This window comes from Lolium rigidum, chromosome 2 (assembly GCF_022539505.1).
Source record: "Lolium rigidum isolate FL_2022 chromosome 2, APGP_CSIRO_Lrig_0.1, whole genome shotgun sequence".
Lineage (NCBI taxonomy): Eukaryota > Viridiplantae > Streptophyta > Magnoliopsida > Poales > Poaceae > Lolium > Lolium rigidum.
The window spans coordinates 26,153,078-26,174,267 of NC_061509.1; the positions used below are offsets into that span (position 1 = coordinate 26,153,078).

Sequence of the window (21,190 nt, forward strand, 5' to 3'; positions counted from 1 at the left end):
GGCAAATCATAAATGGGCAAAGTAAAGAGTGGCAAAAAAGTAAGATCAAAGTAAAGAAGGGCAAATCATATAAGTACAAAGTAAAGTGGGGCAAAAAATAAAATTCCCCAGACTCACCAGGCCGGTCGGCCAAAAAAGTCCACGAGGAGTATGTGGTTGTGGTCACTTTTTTTTTCCCTAAAATTGATCGATGCAAAATGGAGAAAATATACTAAGTATATTTTCAAATCATGCTATTTTTCGTTATAACCTTTTGGCTAGCGACTTTGTTTTGTTACAAGAATCTTCGTGTAAGGGCATCTAACACGCTGCCGCTATCTCCAGGCGTTAGGATATATTTCCTGGTAGTTTTGCCTTAATCCCACCCCTGAGGATTCTGCTATACGTCGACGCTAAAAGTACGTCGACGCTAAAAGTTGAGCCGGACGCTAAGGCCTTTTCCAGCCGCACTACTATCTCTTTCTGTTCAAGCTACCGCCTCAAACAAGCAGCTGCGCTAGGAATCCAGACGCTTAGCTAATAATCCTGTTTTGTGGTATTTATCGTTTATCTCTTAAGCGTCTATCCAAGCGCTCTGCGATGTACATGCCCTAAGTTGACTCCGACAACGTGATGGGGATTCAACTGATGGCAAGGTGTGAACCGTGCCACGAAGGAGGATCTAGCGGTTATCTGCAGACCCTTTTGTCCCCTTTGCCATCTAAGATATTTGTTGATATAATAAAAGAAGATAAAAAAGTGTCTAGTAAAAATGACTCCTAAGATTTACATTCTTGGTTAACAGATGGACTACCAGTTGCCATTTTACGTTTTCGTGTTTAGTGACAGTTCTTCATGTAGGGTAACTTAAGACACTACCTATCATACATATTATCCTTCTATCGATTTTATATGACACACATAGAGTGGGAGAGCATAGTCCTAGTACGCCCAAATTTTGCTGAAGTGATCTTTGGATATAGAACGCACATGTTCCTTTTTTTTGTTGGGTCATATAACGTTGTGCCAGGGCAAGAGATCTAAGCATTGATTTTGCCCTAGGACTTCTTACGGTTGAAGGTGATGCTATTTCAACACTTCCATGTGTGCCATGAGCAAACGAGGATGATGAAGTAGAATGTGGTGTCTCGGGAAATTAATACGAGAGAAATGCTGCATGGAGCTCATGAATGATGGTGCCGAGGCGAAGGATCCATCGACTAAGGCCTAAAAAACATGTGACGCCCAAGGCTTCAAGTGAGACGCGCTAAAGGAGAAGCCATGCTCGCAGCAGGGTAGGATAGGCTTACAGAGATCAGGGATGTGAATCTAAAAGTTGACAAGGAACCAGTTGAAGAATATGTCAGGGTTCCAAATTGGTATCCGGAACTTTAGTAAAAGAAAGAAAAATAAGTAAATCAGATTTATCTAGATACGGTTATATCTAGACCTAAATAAAATTGAATCATTATTTCTGAAGCGGAGGTTGTTATATTTGAAGGAGGTTCACTTGTGATGAGAAATTAGACTGAAATTAGATGTATTGGAATTCAGTTTTCCTAAGAATTCAGTATTTGGAATCTGACTCCAACAGCGTCAACAAAGGTGAAAGAAACCCTTTGTCCGACTCTGCAAGCAATCAAAACAAGTTAGCAGCAGCAGCGGAAGCACAAAAGGAAGCAGATTTAGCGTCGTGCCTCTCGCCGGCGAGCTCGCTCCACCACCGACCGACCGACCGAGATCTACGCGCCGGCGGCAATGGCGGCGTCGGCGCGCGACGTCGGCGACGCGACGGCGTGGTCGGCGGAGGCGGCGCGGCGGGTCTGGGGCGGCGCCATACCGCTGCACGTCCACCTCCACGACGCCGACGTCACCGCGCTCCCGCCGCCCCCGCCCTTCCTGGTAACGCGGCCACCCTCTTCGCTCCCCCTCCGCGCCTCTCGGTTGATGGCGCGCGCCGCCCTAAGTTCCTCCGAATCTAGCTAGGAGTTTTGCTGACGCCGAGCGCAGGATTGTCAAATTCTTTCCTGCCGATATCGCAATTACGATCTTAGGGGCTCGTACCTCAGATTGCCTGCTGTTTTAGGGTTCGCAGACTCTTAATCAGACCCTTGCTCAAGATTCTCGAAGGTCTTCTGGACTAGTGGGAGCTCCGTCTGCTTGTCCCCAAATAATTTTAAGAGAAACACTGACACAATTTGCGATGTGATTAGTTTAGCAAGGTATGAGTCGTGACATGGACATATGAATGGAGTTGATTCTGCTCCTGGTTCGTCATGAACATGAAGCTCTCAGACAGACTCAGAGCTTACAAGGTCTAATCTAGTATATCCCACATCTCGTTTATGTAAGAAGCTAAATTTGTTGCCCGCCGACATGCCCACACCCACACACAAAATAAAGTCAATATATGTTTGATATGATGATGATATGTATACAAAATTCAGCGCACAGCTGTGAGAACACAATTAATTCTTGTGTTTCACTTTCGCATTGATTTGTGTTCTTAGATTGAAATCCAAGACGGTAGTCATATGGGAGAAAATTGCTTGTCTGTTCTGTTGGCAACTTATCTGCAAAGTGTCAGAACATGCTTTTTGTTCTTTTTTCTTATCCTCGAAGTGCAAAAATAATAATACAAGCTATACCTCTGCAAAGTGTCAGAACATGCTATATTTGATTGCTTATTTATTTTGTTGTTATTTATAATTTGAAAGGGTGTGTCTTCCTTTCCCTGCGAGTGTTCTCTGATCTCCAACTCGTTAAGAGACATGATGATTGGACTATTATTTGCAATACGTCATCATCTTGTCGTTCGTTTCAGTTATGGAGCTTTATTTTTCCTTGAACAGACTTTAGGGCCAAGGATTGGGTACTTGCCTCTGCTGGTGCCCATTATAAAGGCTCATTTCAGCAGCACACTCCCGCCAGGCGTTGATACCGTTTGGTTTGAATACAAAGGACTGCCTTTAAAATGGTAACAATATGCTCTCAGCTTACCAATATAAATGATTGTCAATTGCCTTATTGTATCTTGAGAACCTGTTGTTATTGCTCTTAGTTTTAATTGCTGGCTGCTCTTTTTATTATTGCACTGTTAGGTACATACCCATTGGAGTTCTTTTCGACCTTCTTTGTGCAGAGCCTGAGAGGCCATGGAATCTAATAGTAAGGCTATAATCTTGCATATTTGTTGTTAAATATTTTGGTTTGCTGTAAATATTTACATGTTTGCTATCAAATGTCCCTTTTTTGATCTAGTTACTTAAGTTAGCGATTCAGCTCAGTGAAGAGCCAGTCAGATCGGTGCAAAAAGCTTTATATGCATGCTGCAAACGTTGTAAGCCCTGGCTTATTGCAATCACCAGTGCATCAGCACATGAAGGGAGCCTTAGTAAAGTAGATTTCAGGTTTACAGTGCTTTATTCTAACAGGGTACACTATTACACTTTTTTTTATTTTATATCTACAATAGTTAAAGTTTCTGATAACATGAGAGCTCTATGTGGTTTTCTTGGCAACATGTTCCAGTTGGCTCTATCCACAAACTTATGCATAAAGTGGATGGGGGATTAGTACAAACCTTTTGATCACTCATGTACATTTTGTGTTAACATCTCAGTTTGTTGGAGATATTATTAGAGATATGCTATTCTGCTCGAATGTGGTTTCCTCTGTTGAATGTTCCAGTTGTTTGCTGTCCCCACACAACTTATGCATGAATTTGTAGGTTCATTTTAGGGGATATCCTGCAGAAATATTATCACCATGTGAAGGTGAAGATAGTGTGAAGTGGAGCTACAACAATTCCCTGAAAGAGGTTTGTTTCGAGAACTAGTGTCACCCAATCCCTTCTTCCCATCTCAAACAATACTGTAATCTTTTGTCTTGTACAGGCTGCCTTTATCATAACTGGGAACAGTAAGAATGTGATGAATATGTCCCAAGCTGATCAAGCTGCTATGTGGGAATCCGTAAGGAAAGGTATGCTCTCCAGAAACTATATACTTTTATAGTGGGTCTCATGAGCCTGATATGATGGTTGCTCAGAAATTGGGGCATCACACCCTCTAACTACCAGTAGTTGACTAGTTCTACTAGCTGTCGATGATCCATTCTTTGATACATGGAATATCTTCTCTCTGACTACAAATGTATTATTCAGGTGACATGGATAGTTATACGAATATCTCCACCAGGCTTAAGCTTGGACTGTTTGAAGAGGATTGGTCAGTAGCAACTTCCTCAGCAGAGCGTCAACAAGGTTCTGATGAGCCTGAATCTCCTGGATCTGTCAGACCATGTACATTCTTTTGCATCAAAATTTTCTATGTTATTTTTACTTGAACATTTCCGGACCGGAATTTTTCATATAATAGTTAACCGATGCATTATATTCAAGTTATACAATAATGGATTCGTGTCACGTTAAGAAATCTCTATCTGCTCTAATAGCTCTTATCGATTAATACCTGGTTAGGCAGGGTCCCTGTTCGATTATACGTGCGCAGAGTTCAAGAAGACCTTGAGTATTTAGAGGATGCAATAGCTGTCAGTGACTGGGAAAGTGTATCCTATATAAACCGGCCATTCGAGATCCGGAAGGAAGAAGGTATGTAGCTCTGTCGTGAACAATTATGTTATCGTTGAGTGCATGTACATAAATTTTGTGATACTATCTTGTTAATGATTGCGGTGCACACTATCATTTGCACGCGTTGAGGGTGTTCATCTGCCTCTAGCTAGAAATTGTAATTACCAAACTTGCAGCAGTGATATGCTCTATTTTGCTTTCATCTTTTCTGCCTTTCCCCTGAAAAGTGGTACAGGGATGCAACTTAACTCTCTTCTTTGAAAAATATTTCAAGAAGGCCATTGTAAACAAGATTTTCCTTTGTATTTTAATGACCCCTGAAACGTTACAAACTACACATTGCAATATATACTAGTATGATGTTTCTTACCAATTGTTGGCTGTTCACATCCTGTGTTTCATGAATCATGATGTTCTATGGAGCTGCGACACTTAATTTTCTTCAATTCGCTCTGTTTCGCAGGTAAAAGCTACATCACCCTGGCACGTGCTTTGGAAACGTTGCTACCAGAGTTCTTCAGCTCGAAGCCCGCCGCTGACACTCAACCTGTGGAGATAGCAGACTCGCCACCTGACGATTCAGACACCACTCCAAGGACTCCTCGTGACAGAGACCCAGCTCCAGCAAGCCAGCGAGGGGCTGATTTGACCAAGAACGCCACTGAGGTGAAGCTGGTGAGGGTGCAAGGTATCGATCTCCAAAACAACATGGACGTACCGTTCCTCTGGATGGCCAACTACCTCAAGAACCCCGAATGCTACCTCCATGTCTGTGTGTATGTTGGTGCAGGAATCTGAAAACTGGGACTGTAGATGAAAGGTTAGAGATACCTTAGGGGAGTGCCTCCCGGACCTGGGATGGCCTGCTTGTCTCTGAAAACTGGGGCTGTAGATGAAAGGTTAGACATACCTTAGGGGAGTGCCTCCCGGACCTGGGATGGACTGGTTGTCTTGTGTTCTTTGGTTAGACTGTACTAAGGTGTTTTTCTTCGTTTGTACAGATGGTAAAATCCTTATCATTTCGGTATGTGGATGTAAGATCCATTGGTGATTGATGGAAGGATGTTTGTTTTGAGATTCATGCTGAGGGAAGTTAGGAAGGAGCACTTTTTTTTTTTTTTTTTTTTGAAACGGAGGCAAAAGCTTTGCCTCATCCATTAATTAAGCAGAAAGTGCCCAGTTTTAGGAGAAAACCGGGCGAAAACCTACAACAACCGGGCTAAGCCCACACCCTCAACCACCCACACGTCACCGCGAGGGTCACACCTAGCCACCCTGGCTACCCACAGAAGCTACACAAACGTGAAGCTCAAGTCGGCCTATGCCAAACAGATGGCTCTTCGAGAAGAGGCCGGCAGCTCTGACGTCGAAGACGAGCCCTGGAGAGGAGATGCGCAAGACCCGCGCCGAATAGGAGCTTCACCGTCGGACTGCCCCCTGAAGGTCATCGTGCACCGCCGAGGCAGCTTCGACTTCACATCAAGAGAAGGCCAACACGAAGACACTCGGACACGCCGGAACAGAGCCGACTAACACGATCTGCCGCTACCAAACCTTGGTCATCACCAAAGTCATTGCCTCACAAGCCTCCACCCGGAAACGCCTGCATCTCTGATTGACCTCCTGCCAACCTAGATGTCGTGTGTGTCCAGCCCGTCGGGGCACGCGAAGAGGATCACCGGCTTCAAGACGACGCCCTCAAGAGGGGAAACGTTGATGGAACAACGTCGTCGTCCGATCCCACAAAGCGGGATCTAGGCTTTCACCCGGAGCCGTGAACCCGAGGTGAGCGAATGTCAGAGAGCTCCACAACCGCCCCCCAAGGAGGACGACGACATCCGCGGACGCCGCGCGGTCAGACTTTCGCCCGGAGCAATCGACCATCCACTTCCCCACGCGGCCGGACAGCAAGACGGAGACCGAAGCGCCGCCAGCCCGCACCCCACGGACACACACCTCCTGTGCGGCAACAGCGCCACCGTCGCACAGGAGCCACCGCCAACCCCAAAGCCAGACCGAAGAGCCTAGCGCGCTCCACCAGCACCGCCCGCACCACGCGGAGGTGAAGAGCTGAGCTGCACCACGGAGCACTTTTCCATGCATTATAATGTTATATATATACACTAAAGTTATATATCAACCTCTGAAACCAGGTGCTTTATCTGTCAATCTGAAAAGCTAGTATTGGAAATTGATCCCATTAGGCCATTATCCGGCTGATTGTAAAAAAAAGGCCATTATCTGGCTGATCAGATGACGATTTGATGGGCGGGGCAATGGGATCCTTTTCCTAAAAAAAAAAATAGTCCTACAATTTTTTTTAGCGAATTGGTCGGCTGGGTCTCAATGCTGCATCCAGGGAACTGCTCCCTTGCAACCCGTCTCCCACAATGTACTGCAAGGGGGTTGCTTCGCTGCTCACTCCCTCCATCGATTCGTCACTTAGCCGGACTCCCTTCTCCCAACCTGTTTTTCTCCATTGACATAGGCGAGGGAAACCACAAAGGTTGTGTACCGTAAAAGCAACCATGATGCAACTCAAATTTGAGATTACCCACCGAGTTGAGCCTGGGAGAGATGGTGGACCAAGTGGAACGAGTCTAAGATCGCTGGATGCGGCACTCAAGAGGCTCTGGTGAGCATTTGTTGCTGGTGAGCTCGGCCAGCGAGATCCGGGTCTAGAGATGAAGGTCTTTGATTTTCAATGTCCCAAATGTATTTTTTGACATGTTGCAACTTTATGTTTGTTTTGTTGCAAACACACGGACGTGAGGTAGCAACGTTTCCTGGCGTATTTGCAAATGTTGCCTTCTTGGTGTATTCTTTGTGAGCGAGATTCGTCGGTGAGCTCGACGGTGAAATCCGGGGTCTATAAAAAAGGTCTTTGATTTTCGATGCCACATATGTATTTTTTGACATGTTGCACTCTATGTGTGTTTTGCTGCGAACACCCTGACGTGAGGCAGCAGTGATTCTTGGTGTATGTTTGTAATGTTGCCTTCGTGGTGTATTCTTGGTGAGCCAGCTTTGTCACTAGTGAGCTCGAACAACGAGATCTGAGGTCTGGAGATGAAGGTCTTTGATTTTTGATGCCGCATATGTATTTTTTGACATGTTGCAACTGTGTGTGTTTTGCTGCAAACACACGGACATGAGGCATCAATGATTCTTGGTGTACATTGCAAATGTTGCCTTCATGTTGCAAATGTTTTTTTGTGCTGCCGCAAGCATTGAAATCCATGTTGCATACATGTGGTGATTTTTGGCTTTGACCAATGGAGATTTGTTGCACCAACATTTTTTTGCTGCATTGGTATTATATTATTGTGATTGGTATGCCTGAAATAGCTTGTTGGAAGAAATGTGTGATGATGTTGCAAAAGTTAGTGACCCAACTGTTCGTATCCCACAAGTTTTTCCCTCACACAAACGCGGCCTAGCAAAATAAAAACAAGAATATATCTAGGAAAGACCTTAGCATGAGGCTAAGATCTTCTTTGGTCGCAGCCCGACAAAGTTGGGCAATAAGTCGGACCCTCGTCACCCTTACGTGAATCCACGCTGGCTTCCCTCGTCCACGCCACTGCCTACGTCACCAAGGGCAGTTGCGCGACAGGACAATTCAACCACGTAAGTGTGACGCTTGGTCACGTAAGGGTGACGAAAAAGGAGATCGCACCTACATCAGTTCCTAACATCCCGAACTCCCATGTATGTGCTTGTACCTCAGAGTTTGACCTTCACTATGACACCGGAACAGTGCGCGGCAAGTCCGGGTGTACGGAAAGTGTTCTCAGTATGGGGTCTCATAGTGGAGTCCCCCACGTCGTACAAAGAAAGACGTGGACCATTCTCCTTCAGAGAACATGCCACCCCCTCTAAGTATAAATAGGCACCTCTACCACTAGGGAGAGGACCAAGCCAAGCCAAGCCAAGCCAAGCCAAGCCAAGCCAAACCAATCCAAGCACACGCCACAGAAAAACCAGACCAAGAAACTACAAACCTAAGGAACCATGGCGAACTAAGCCCAGTTCATCCCTCTCTCGCACTCGGAGATAACGAGGCGATGCGATCATACACTGTTCTTACCCAACCGGGGAGAATAGGCGCTAACTGACTTTCCACCAGAAGCCGGTAGCACCTCACATTTTACCAGCACCTCACACATATTAATCTCATCGACTCCACCAGGAAGTAGGGTTGTTACCGGTGATCTATTCCTGGGGCTTGAACATGTATATCTCTTGTGTGCGTGAGGTTTTACCCCATCGAATCGTTGCCACAAGTCCCCCACCTACATACGAATTTATGACCGGAAATCAAAACCCCGACAGTTGGAGCGCTAGGTAGGGGCTTTGCGCGCCGGGAAGCACTTCGATGTGTTCTTCTTCTTCTCCGTTCTTCGCTGACAGCCACACCGCTCCAACGACCCCGACCCCCGCACTTCTAGAGAGAATGTTGCACATTCAGATTTTGGTTCACAAGGGAGGATGGTTGCTATGGTCAATTATAAACGAGCGGGTTATTCTCTAAAGAGCTAAAATAAAAAAATCTTTTCTAATACCCCGCGTATACTAAAACTAGTTGAATGCCCGTGCGTTGCTACGGCTAACGGCCCTATTTCTATAAGATTGATTCTTGAAATTACTCCAATAAGTGGTTCAGGTATGTCTTACTTATAAACATAAAATGTACATAAATAATCGCATATATAGAAAGAAAGATATGCAAGCACCGTTAAAAAATATGTTTTCAACCATTGCATTTCAATCAAATGATTGCATCACAACCATTGCATCCATTGAGCAATACGATCTCGGTTTTTTCTGTCGGGGAGAGAATATCTTAATCACTGACGGGTAGCTGAGTATACATTGTCTGTTACAATAAAGTTAACAAGAAAATCAGGGGATGAAATACATTCTCTTCAAATTTGGAAGCAGCAAAATTCTCAAAAGATATTTTAAGATGGTTGATCTATCGTATACATAACATTTCTTTTCCTCGCAGGACGACAGGGTCCAAAAAGGAGGATGTTAAGGCCAACAATAGATGCTCTATCTTCACCCCGCCCCAGGGCATCGTAGTAGTTGGGAATTTTTTCAGCTACATACATTAGAACTTCACATGTTTGGTTTCAGATGACGACGGCGGGTGTGCTGCTTCCACTTTTAGAATGAAAAGCCTCATACACATTAGCCTTCATCCAAGGTTGCTTTGGATTTGCCCAGTCTTTATGTCAACTGGGAAATGATAGGTTGGGGAGCTTATCAGCAGCCTGGACGCCTACACTGGAGCACACAACCTTCCCGTTACATCTGATATCTCTTGCTTGTTCAGAATTCCCTGCCTGCAAGCAAGAAAGATAAGCTTTGTAGAAAAATCACCGAGTCACCAACAAAAGAAGCCTGGTGACCGGGTGTATACGTGAGCACGCATCCATTGGTCGACACGTGTCATGATTAGATATCTATGGTTATCCCCATATCCCGGTTAGCCATGCACATTATGACTTAACCCACAACCAAAATCAGATGGGACCCACATTTGAATTCAAAAAAGTGGACCCACATGCGCACTATTTATGCAGGCCCTACTTTTGAATTCAAATTTGGGGACCCACAAACTGGCCCCACATTTTTTGAATTTAAACATTGGGACCCATACTCTTTTTTTAACTTTAAACATTGGTTTCTATTACACGGTCTCATTTTCCAAACATGCAGTACAAAGTTCAAATTCTTGTTAAGTTGTACACCAGCATTCCGAACATACAGTACAAAGTTCAAATTCTTGTTAAGCTATACACCAGCATTCCAAACATGCAGTACAAAGTTTTTAATCTCGTGAAGTAGCCAGTCATAGTTTAGAGGTATTCTTTTTCACTCCCCTCGCACACAGCAAGAAAGAAACTCCTTTTCTCGCTCGAGCATAGCCGTTTACTCGTTTTTACAAAACATTACCAGAGGTTGGAGAAGATGAACACTACCTCCAGCTCGTTTCAGAAGAGGTGGGAGAAGATGAGCAGTATACATCTATCTATTTTATATACAACCGCACATAGAGAGGTAGGACAAGATGAGCAGTCAACCTGGTAATGTTTCTGCATCCACAGTCTGAACATGTCAAATCAAGCATCTATCCAGATTCCTCACTCACGGATGCCACAGTTGCCCATCTCACATATTTATCCTTATCATCTCACGCTCTAGTCTCACCTAATCATTATTTGCATATGCTACCACGATATTTTGCCTCAGTCCACTTAGTACTCAACTTTCTCACCTAAGTCTCTAAGATCTGAAATCAAGATTCCTCCTTGGCGCCCTTCTCCCGGCCGTCCCTCGCCGTACGCCGCCGCCGCCGTCTGTAGCTTCCTCGCGGAGGGAGGGGATCTCTCCATTCAGCGCTCGGTACAACATCGTCCAGTCAAACTCCTTTGTTCCTGCGGCGCCAGTGGAGGTGGCAGTGGCGGCGGTGGATGAGGTCGCACAGCCGCCACTCCCCTGTCCTCGGCGTCCCCTGCAGCCGCCATTCCCCTTGGATTCCCCACTTCCCTCAGCCGCGACCGGCGTCTCCGGAGGGAGCATCATCACCAACTCGATGTGCTCGTCACTGCCAACGCCACGGACACAGCAGCTCGTTGTGCTCGTTGTCTTGATCTACAACTGCAGCTCCGCAGCTAGTCATCGTCATATGCATCTGCATCCGCAACATCATTAATTATTCAGTCAACTCCAAGCTATAAAAAACGTCAGAGATGACTAACTATAAGTACGTTGCAAATTATATGTCCAGATGCGAGATGAATAGCCTCAAACCCTTCCTTTCCATGTGCAACAACAACACTAGATACTAAGAGTTGTTCCATTACTAAGATCATCAACAAAGATGTTGCAGGCCCATTACTATTGACATTCACTGTCATCACAGATAATAAGAGCTGTATTGTGAAACAGTGCAAACGTGTATGCGTGAAACAACAGAAACAAACTTGGGCTAGCTCTCATACTGAAACCAAGGATCTGTAGGAGCCATTATGCATAGATCCATTGATGTCTTAGCATATAGGTTTAACCGACCGCTACGTCTGTAAATTAGGGCTGAGCTGGAAAATGTAAAGAATGCTAAATTTGACACATATTATAGGTAGATAGCATCTCGAAGATATATTTAAGTGAAAGAAGGTTCAGTACGTATGAGTTTCAATCAAATCACTATACAGTCACAACACAAACAAAAACAAAGGGAGGCACCATTAGATATTTTGAGATTGTTTTACTTACTCAAAGAATGCTACAGATGGTAAGATTTTCCTTTTAAAAGGTAAATCTCTGAATGAACGACATAGTAAGTGTATTGGAATGCGAACACCGCAAGAACTCACACAACTACAAAAGGAATAAATATTAGTATGAATCAATGAATACATACTTTCAATATTAGGTGACTGGTAGACTTGTTATATCAGTTACTAACTACTATCCTAATTACATAATAACTTAAGAGACACTTCCAGGGGTTGAGCGCACCTCACAACAAACTGTAACAGAAAGAAACCCGCAGCTAAGCAGTAGAGGATGGCATGCCATAGACAAAGTGGAGTTAACGGAGGGATGAGCTACTGTAGCAAGAAATTACAGTTGATAGTTGATGACGCTAGACCTGATGGCTAATGGTTTTCCCACGAGCAACTACAGGCTCCCCAATTCCACGACGGAGCTTAGTAGTTCTTAGAAGATGAAACAAACCAAAATTCCACAGCAAGCACTCAATCAGCAGAAGGGAATTTATCAGAAGTGACTACAACTAGCAAATACTCCTAAAATCAACCACTAATTGCTACTGATCAGCCTCGGGCAATCGACCAAATCGAAGGCTCAAATCACCTTGCGGTGGCAACAAAGGAGAGGAGGAGCGAGTGCGATTGAGAGTGAGTCCTCACTTGATGGTGCGCGGGCGTGGGGAGGTGGAGGCCGCCGCGGAGGCTCTCGCCTGGGCCTGGGGCCGATGTCCGTATGCCACCACTGAAGCAACATGGGCGCCACCGAAGATCGTGGACGGCGACGAGCTGCAGGAGCTTCTCCGTCGGTCCGTGTCCCTCAAGGCGCCGCACCACCACCACCACCTCATCCTCCGTGCCTTCGCCGAGATCTGGAAAGAGGTCTTCTCCGTCTACGAGAGCTCCGCACCACCACCACCAAGATTGGAGCTCCGCCCTGATCTTGGCTCCTCAGATCGAGCACCGCCGCTCCAGATCCGGCCACCGGAGGAGGAAAAACGCATTTTGAAGTTGACCTCGATGCAGTTGGAGAGGGTGGCGACGCGCGCGACTGAGAGGAAGCAGCGGTGACACGCGCTAGGGAGACATGGTGGCGGCGACATGGGAGGAGCAGGTGGAGCATGGCGAGCGGCTGTGTGCGAGCAGGAGGAGTGGGCGGTGGTGGAATGGAGCGAGTGGGTGGTGAAGGGGCAAAACGGGCATGTCTTACGTTAAAAAACGGAGGGAGTAGGAGTCACGGGAGGAAAAAATCGGCTGGGAAGATTCCTCCATACCCCCGCCTTTTTCTACTCTGGCGCCAAAGACGGCGCACGAAAAATTTCCAGCCCAGGTATCGCTAATGATTGGCGCTACCAATCATAGAATCGCAGGACCCGCAGCCCACGGGAATGACGATTAGATAAGGATAAGACAAAGTTAGGGCATCAGATCCGGGTGAAGAGAACCTGATCTCAAAGCAAAACGTGTGGCATCTAGAGGGTGCTCACGTATACACCCGGTCACAAAATCCACACTCGAGTCACCAATTGTGCTTTCACCTTTATACACTATTTCATACCACATCTCACGTGCCATGCTCTCCAAAGGAAATGGAGAATCATACTCCTAGAGCTTCCAGAAGCTCATATTATTGACCTTTCCATGTTGTCTCTGCGACTTCACACATACATACCTCGGATACCTGGATAGAATAGGTTAACAGATGATCAGTTAATCACTTCAGACACAGAATCTAAAATGACAACATAAACACAAGAGCAGACAGTGTGGATTAAGAAAAACGAATTTCCATCGTGCAAACTACTCCCAGCTTGTGCAATATCCCTTCAAGTTGTTTACTATCTTTCTCTTATTGCCAATCTTTTCATCTGTTCACTGCTAAGCCCTATTCTCGTGTGGTGCGTATAAATAAAAGGATAATATTGTTCAGATCGAGAGGGCACATCACCAGGCAAGGTCCTTTGCTATGCTCGAAGGGGTTCGATTTACATCATTGTGTAACCAGATCCTCCTCCACCTTCTGAAAAGTCCACTCAATATTGTGCTTCGGATCTTTGATGTCAAGCTTGCAGATACCATCAGCAATTTAGGTATAGGTAACAAAAGGAGGTTCAAATAAGTTACCCAAGGGCACATCCCATCAAATTTTTAATTGGTTATCCAGATCATAACATCGACAGTGCCATTGGTGCCTTCCTTGTCATGTGGTGTTTTCATGCCACCCAAGTAGCGCATATTCATCTGCGCATGGTCAAACTATACTTGGTTTTATTGTACTAAGCTCGAAACAGTATATACTATGCACAGATTGTGTATATGTATTGTAAGATTCAGAAATGTAGAGTAGTTTGCTCTAATTTTCGCGTTATCAAACAATTAGGAGTATACGAATAGTACAAGTACACTCACGCAGATGAAAGGAGCGGTGACTTACATGGGAGATTAGGAGCATCACAGCTTCTGGCTGACATTGTCCTGCACGGTGTCCATGGTCGTGGCAGACGGGCAGTTCGGCATAATCACCCCGAACATGAGAACTGTCAATGCAAAGATGACAAGACCAAGATAAGTCAATGTGAAAAGAAACATAGTGGTAGTACTATTTTAATTGCTCAAGAGTACAGGGATTAACAATTCTTGCAGTTTGGCATAATCACTCTGCACAAATGTAATCACATAAACATCATGTACTAAAAATTCAATTCTAAAGAATACAGATGATTTTCATAAACCAAAAAACACCACATACTGAAAAGCAGTAGTGCCATGTAGCGCACACCAATATAGACTGGAGTAGCAATAGTCAGAGGTTATAGAGAAAATCTTATCAACACACTTGAGTGGGGGTTAGTATCCATCAAGAAGTTTCACCCAGAAGCTTAGAAGGAAAATGGCAAACATTAATTTATAAGCTTGTTTGCACAATGTCTATTTGGTAGAAAGAAAATGGCAAACAAAAAAAAACTGTTGTTGCCAGAATACACATCGGAACTGAAATATATGGCCTGGAGTGTAACCTGTATTGGCTCAAACTGGATGATCCAAGGCAACTTATCACTACAATACAGAAAAGTTAGTGAAAAGGCAGTCAAACCGAAGAGACAAGGAAAGAAACATTCCAACAAAAAGGTACCTGGAGGAGTGATCATTTTCAAAAGAGCAGCTTTGATGTAAAATGATGGATAGACCTGAGATTGAAACCTGCATATTTAACGGTAAGTTGGTAAGTCCCAAATACCATGCTTCTATTTATTAAAAGTGAAAAAAATGAAGGATGTACTCCTTGTCTGAGCTTTATTAGTACCCATCTTTAATAAGTGCAACAAAAAACAATGGATAAATTGCTCATGCCTTTGAACCTAATATTGAATACTACATAGACACCAATCAAAGGGAAAATAACATGCAAACCACTACTCAAATACAGAGAGTGAGACAATATAAGAAACTATAAATTCAATTAGTTGTAGTGAGACCATATAATGCGGAGCACCAAAATCCAAGCTATGATCTTTTAGTTAATGTGGAATTGAAAATGAATAGGGAATCATCAGAAAGGAAATATAGAGGAAAAACTTACAGGAAAAGTAATATCACTTAGCTCAATCACTGCCAGATTCAAGAGTAATTTTGTTTCCTGCAGACATGAAACAAAAAAATGACATATTCAGTAACATATAGCTATTTAGGAGGTCGAAGTAATGTATTGAGATGGTAACCTCAAACATTTTCTGAAGATACTCATGTGAATTACGTGATCTGAAGATACTCATTCAGAATTGCATGGAAACAAAATAATACAGTTTTTGCAACTACTGTTAAGAGTAAATAGCATCAAGATTAGATGTGATGACAACTGTGAACAATAGCTAGAAGTCGAAATGTGTGCAAGCATTGACTTGATGGTATTTGAGGAGTTAGGTTAAGCACCGGTAGCACAAAAGTTTCACCCAAAGCTCCCTTGACCAATCTGAGCATTAGAATGCATTTCACTTGATTTTCTTTACTTGATGATTTGTTATGATCCCCAAGTGTGTTTCATGCATCATCATAGATTGTGGTACGTGGACTGAGAAGTAAATGCTGCAACGTAGTACTCGACCTGCAAGAAGATGTCTGCACCTTCATCAACAAAAATCGTCCGTTCAAGTTATTTGCCGTGAACCAAATGATGGGCTTGCTGGAAGGAAAAACCTTGCTCGTCGTGATTCCTTGCTCGACCTGGAACTCACTCTTGACGGCGTGGGCGGATTGGAGTATGGCACCCGCCGGCTTGGCAGAACTGCGTGGGGGATCTTCTCCTCTCTGAGGAGCTTGTCCCGCCTGGCCGCGGCATTAGGGACCTTCAGCCGGAGCAGCTACCTGCGCGAGGCGTGCATGACGATGGTGTTGCGCGCGAGGGCCAGCATGTAGCCGGCGGCAGCTATTAACATCTTACTGCAGAGAATAGATCACTTGGCTTAGAGGAGAATCACGGTAGCCGGTAGGCTTATCCGATCACGGTGGGGAGATTCTCTTGGTTGTGCGGCGCCACCACGTCCTAATCAGCGATTTGCGACCTGCTGATGTTGTTCGTGCCGCGCCGCCCCCCGACGCGTGCTACTTCTGGTCTGGCCTTCCGCTGCTCCTTGAGGTTCGCGGCGGCAGGTCTTGGGCGGGATTGGTAGGAAGGCGACGTGGTAGGCGGGGCAGGATGCGGGCTCGGAAGGCCCATCTGGGCGTCTTGGTCACCAGGAGGAGGGGAGGCGAAGTAGAGGCATGGTGACCCGACCGGCGGTTCGGAGCGCTGGGATGGCCGGCAGGGTGGATGGTAGAGACGGCGGCGGCGCGATTGGATCGAGTTTTTTTTTTTGAGATTGATTGGATCGAGTTGGAGACAAGGGGATGGGGAGGCACAATCTGAGAGAGGTCTGCGGGCGGAGGGACGTTTCCAGGAGCGAGCGGGGGAGAGAGCATCTGACGGTGGATCTTGTCTGCGGTAGATTGGACGGACAGGATGCTTCCAATGACGACCACCAAAGTGCGTTGAGTGTCAAACGACCAACTCACATTTAATAATAGTAAAGATAAAGATAGTTTCTCACAGAAGAGAGAGAATTCCAAAAAGTGTGAGGAAAAGGCTCCGGCCGTTAACTTCGCGCGCGTCTCCTTATTTGCAACAATGCTACACGTACGGAATGATCTTACGGAATTTCTTACGGACGCGTTGATGGCATCCCTCAATTGGCCCAAGCAGAAGCAGTTGGTCCGCACGTTCAGCACACGACCAAGCGAATTCAGCCACGTATGTCCGTAAGCGAGTTTCCGTAACAATTTGTCCGTAGACATAGCATTATTGCCTTATTTGCGCTTCCCTGTTTCCTTGTATAAATAGCCAGCGTTGTCCCCTTCTCCTACCTCCGACGACCCTCCTCTTCCCTTCCCACAAAAACATCTCCCTCCCCACGTACACGCGACAATGGCGGACGAGAAGCTTGCCAAGCTGCGCGAGGCCGTCGCCGGCCTCGGCCAGATCAGGTCGGGATCAACATTGCTGCAATGTTGTCTTCGTCTTGCCTCTGGATACCAATCTTTGCATTCCTCTCTCTGTGTCTGTCTTGCCTGACGGATTTGCTTGATTACTCTGTCCCCGTTTGTAATTGCATGCAGCGACAACGAGAAGTCCGGGTTCATCAGCCTCGTCTCCCGCTACCTCAGGTAATCGACTCAACATCTCCGCAGAGGCGATCGTTTCGTCTCCGTTCATTGATGATCTGACCTGACCGTGCTTCATGCATGTTTGTCGACGGTAAGTGGCGACGAGGAGCACATCGAGTGGCCCAAGATCCACACCCCCACCGACGAGGTGGTGGTGCCCTACGACACCATCGACGCCCCGCCCGAAGGTGCGTGCCGCGATGGTGGGACGGCCATCTTCCTCTTTCTCTTCGTCCCTTTCTTATTATTCGGAGACGATACCATCCTGGATTTAATCTGGATGTTGCCGTCGATGACCGGCTCCTGAAAAAAAATGCAGACCTGGAGGCGACAAAGGCGCTGCTCAACAAGCTCGCCGTGCTCAAGCTCAACGGTGGACTCGGGACCACCATGGGATGCACAGGACCAAAGTAAGTTACCACATCCAGGAGAGGGACAGAAGAAACGATTCGCTTGATTCCTCCACATGCATGGTGCTGAATTTGATATCGACAAACAAAATTATATGTCGATGAACGTTGCAGGTCGGTCATCGAGGTGCGAAACGGGTTCACCTTCCTCGACCTGATCGTTCTCCAGATCGAGGTGGGGGCTTGAACTCAAACATCGCGCACTGTTCATCACTCACTCTCACATTTCAGATTCAAGCAACAGTTTACCGTCTTTGTAAGACAAAATTCAGTGATACTCTTTCGTTTTACAGTCCCTCAACAAGAAGTACGGCAGCAACGTGCCGCTGCTTCTGATGAACTCCTTCAACACCCATGACGACACCTTGAAGGTATGCTCATCATCAACCAAATCTCCCTTGAAATCGGCTATTTAACTGGATGATTTTTCTGAATGCTGATTGGTACGCTTGTGCTGCAGATTGTCGAGAAATACGCCAACTCAAGCATCGACATCCACACGTTCAATCAGGTATGTCAAACCAGATTTTGTTTTTCTTACAAACTTTCTTGCATCATGCTTGTTCTATCTTCCAAAATATGCTACTGACATTTTTATTAAATGCTTCAATACAGAGCCAGTATCCTCGCGTGGTAGCTGACGAGTTCTTGCCATGGCCTTCCAAGGGGAAGACTGACAAGGATGGCTGGTAAAGTATTCTTGTTCATAACCATATCACCAAATTCATTTTTAACGTAAAAACATATCAATTTTGTAACTATCTTTACGCTACATAAATATGAAGGTATCCTCCTGGGCATGGTGATATCTTCCCATCCCTGATGAACAGCGGCAAGCTCGATCTACTTCTCTCACAGGTTTGCAATCATCTGGTGAATTTTTTTTACCATCCCAAATATTCCATGAATGTAACATTACTCTTTTGACATTGCAGGGAAAAGAGTATGTGTTCATCGCAAACTCAGATAACTTGGGTGCTATAGTGGACATGAGTATCCTTACGTAGACACTATATTCATTATTATTTACTTTGACAAAACTTTCCAGTAAAGAAAAAGAGATAACCTGCTTATTTTCTTAATTATGGAATAGAGATACTGAACCATTTGATCCACAAGCAGAATGAGTACTGTATGGAGGTATGTAACTGCATAATATCTAGTGAAGAAATATTGCCTTTCGTTGGTCAGTAAAATTTAACAGCCTTCCTTCAGGTTACCCCGAAAACTTTGGCCGATGTGAAAGGCGGCACACTGATCTCCTACGAAGGAAGGGTTCAGGTTAACTTATATTTCCTCGTTGTCGTAGAAGTTTGCAAACCAGTTTTATGAATGCTTGTTGGAACTGAATTAAGTCTGGAAACATAACGACAACGATTTTCCCTTTCACTTTTCAGCTTCTCGAGATTGCACAAGTTCCTGATGCACATGTAAGTCATAATCTAGTAATTGCAATGACATAACAAATGATTAAAAAATCAGACATAATTACTGTAGATCTTTTTGTGAGTTTGCTTCTGCATTTTGCTGAAACTTAGGTGGATGAGTTCAAATCAATTGAGAAATTCAAGATCTTCAACACCAACAATCTGTAAGTGAATTCATAGAGTCCATTTCAGTTTTAAAAGATCATTCCAACGTCATATAATACTGCTGCCTGCTTTATTAGATGGGTGAACTTGAAGGCTATCAAACGCCTTGTCGAGGCTGATGCACTCAAGATGGAGATCATTCCAAACCCTAAGGTAATATTGCATTTCGATGATCTCTTCTTACAGAAAGATTGCTTCATGAGCTTGTTACTTCTTAGCTATGATTTGTGAAGAACTTAACAAAGCTTGTGATGGACAACAAACACGTTTCAGGAAGTTGAAGGCGTGAAAGTTCTTCAGTTGGAAACAGCAGCTGGTGCCGCAATCAGGGTACTACCAAAATACCATTTAAAAATATATTGATTATTATAACTGTATCCTGCATATAAACATGACAATCATATTTTGTCGGAACAGTTCTTTGACCACGCCATTGGTATGAATGTTCCAAGGTCCCGGTTCCTACCAGTAAAGGCGACATCAGATTTGCAGCTAGTACAGGTTTGCATGATTTGGCGAATAAACTCTTCAGGTCAACTCTCCTATTTATAACTGAATTTTTTTCACCTTGTAGTCTGATCTGTACACCTTGGTTGATGGCTTCGTTACACGGAATTCAGCTAGAACAGATCCATCAAATCCCTCGATTGAGCTAGGCCCTGAGTTCAAGAAGGTCAAGCTGTAACCTTAATTCTTCACAAAAAAGGAACATCAGTTTTTTAGAGCTCCAAATGCAAATAAGGTGGTCTTCTTTCTTCATGTAATGGCAGGTTGGGAGCTTCCTCGGTCGCTTCAAATCGATTCCAAGTATTGTTGAGCTCGACAGCTTGAAGGTTTCCGGTGATGTTTGGTTTGGTTCTGGCATCGTGCTGAAGGTATCTCCAACAATTTGTCAAACTATTACAATCTTTCTTGTAGTACCAGCTCTGAGACGACATTTCCAGAATATTTGCTACATGCATTTTTAATTCTTACACAAATCTTTATCACGATAATGTGCAGCTTTGCTTCTCACATGATTCTTGTCCTGAGTTATGACTATTTAAGAAAATACATATCTCACCATATTTAAAACATGGATGATGACACTTTCAAATTTTATAGGGCAAGGTGACCATCACAGCAAAACCAGGTGTGAAGCTGGAAATCCCAGATGGCAAAGTGATCGAGAACAAGGTATCTTTCCCCAAGATACACACACTTACCGGTCTTTCAAGAATTTTGCAGTTTAAGAAAAAAAATCAAAGTTCGAGTGTGCTTATTTTTTTACGTGAGGTCTGTGGTAATTTTGAAGTGAAACGGTTGCATTAATAACATGTCTCAACAATTAGAATTCCTACAAAATTGACTATTGTTCAGCATTTCATGTCTAGATCAAAAGGCAATCTGGCAGCACCCACTGATTTTGCTTTTAAACAAGAGTATGTATTCTTTTATTTCAGGACATCAACGGCGTTGAGGACCTTTGAATGAGCACCAGATCGTGCTGTCTTCACAGTGGCGGATGAATATGACCATTTCTATAGAATCATACAGGCACCATAAAATTGTGGTGAATATGTTTTGTACAATTTTGCTGCAACACGATTAATGATAAATCCAAGTAACGATTTTCACCTACTTAAGTTTTGCTTC

General features: G+C 44.6%; 2 protein-coding genes and 1 long non-coding RNA gene across 3 annotated transcripts; 2 read left to right on the forward strand and 1 right to left on the reverse strand.

Annotated features, from left to right (window-relative positions):
• Positions 1–1,737: 1,737 nt before the first annotated feature.
• LOC124691456 (autophagy protein 5-like) lies at positions 1,738–5,654 on the forward strand. Its single transcript, XM_047224735.1, has 8 exons — positions 1,738–1,881; positions 2,832–2,956; positions 3,081–3,147; positions 3,710–3,799; positions 3,876–3,963; positions 4,145–4,282; positions 4,460–4,591; positions 5,037–5,654. The coding sequence occupies exons 1-8, from the start codon at positions 1,738–1,740 to the stop codon at positions 5,369–5,371; spliced, it is 1,119 nt and encodes a 372-aa protein (XP_047080691.1). The 3' UTR covers positions 5,372–5,654.
• An 11,660-nt stretch (positions 5,655–17,314) lies between these two features.
• Positions 17,315–21,084, forward strand: LOC124691458 (UTP--glucose-1-phosphate uridylyltransferase-like). Its single transcript, XM_047224736.1, has 21 exons — positions 17,315–17,373; positions 17,506–17,553; positions 17,650–17,741; positions 17,873–17,963; positions 18,078–18,138; positions 18,257–18,334; positions 18,424–18,474; positions 18,579–18,652; positions 18,749–18,821; positions 18,899–18,956; positions 19,057–19,103; positions 19,179–19,244; positions 19,361–19,393; positions 19,502–19,554; positions 19,633–19,708; positions 19,829–19,885; positions 19,973–20,056; positions 20,130–20,228; positions 20,326–20,430; positions 20,660–20,731; positions 20,998–21,084. Exons 1-21 carry the CDS (start codon positions 17,315–17,317, stop codon positions 21,022–21,024), a joined length of 1,404 nt encoding a protein of 467 aa, XP_047080692.1. The 3' UTR covers positions 21,025–21,084.
• On the reverse strand, positions 19,755–20,315 carry LOC124691460. The gene is made up of 2 exons (XR_006998960.1): positions 20,123–20,315; positions 19,755–20,017 (listed from the first exon to the last, which is right to left on the reverse strand). It is a non-coding gene; the product is annotated as an uncharacterized LOC124691460 (long non-coding RNA).
• Positions 21,085–21,190: the final 106 nt, after the last annotated feature.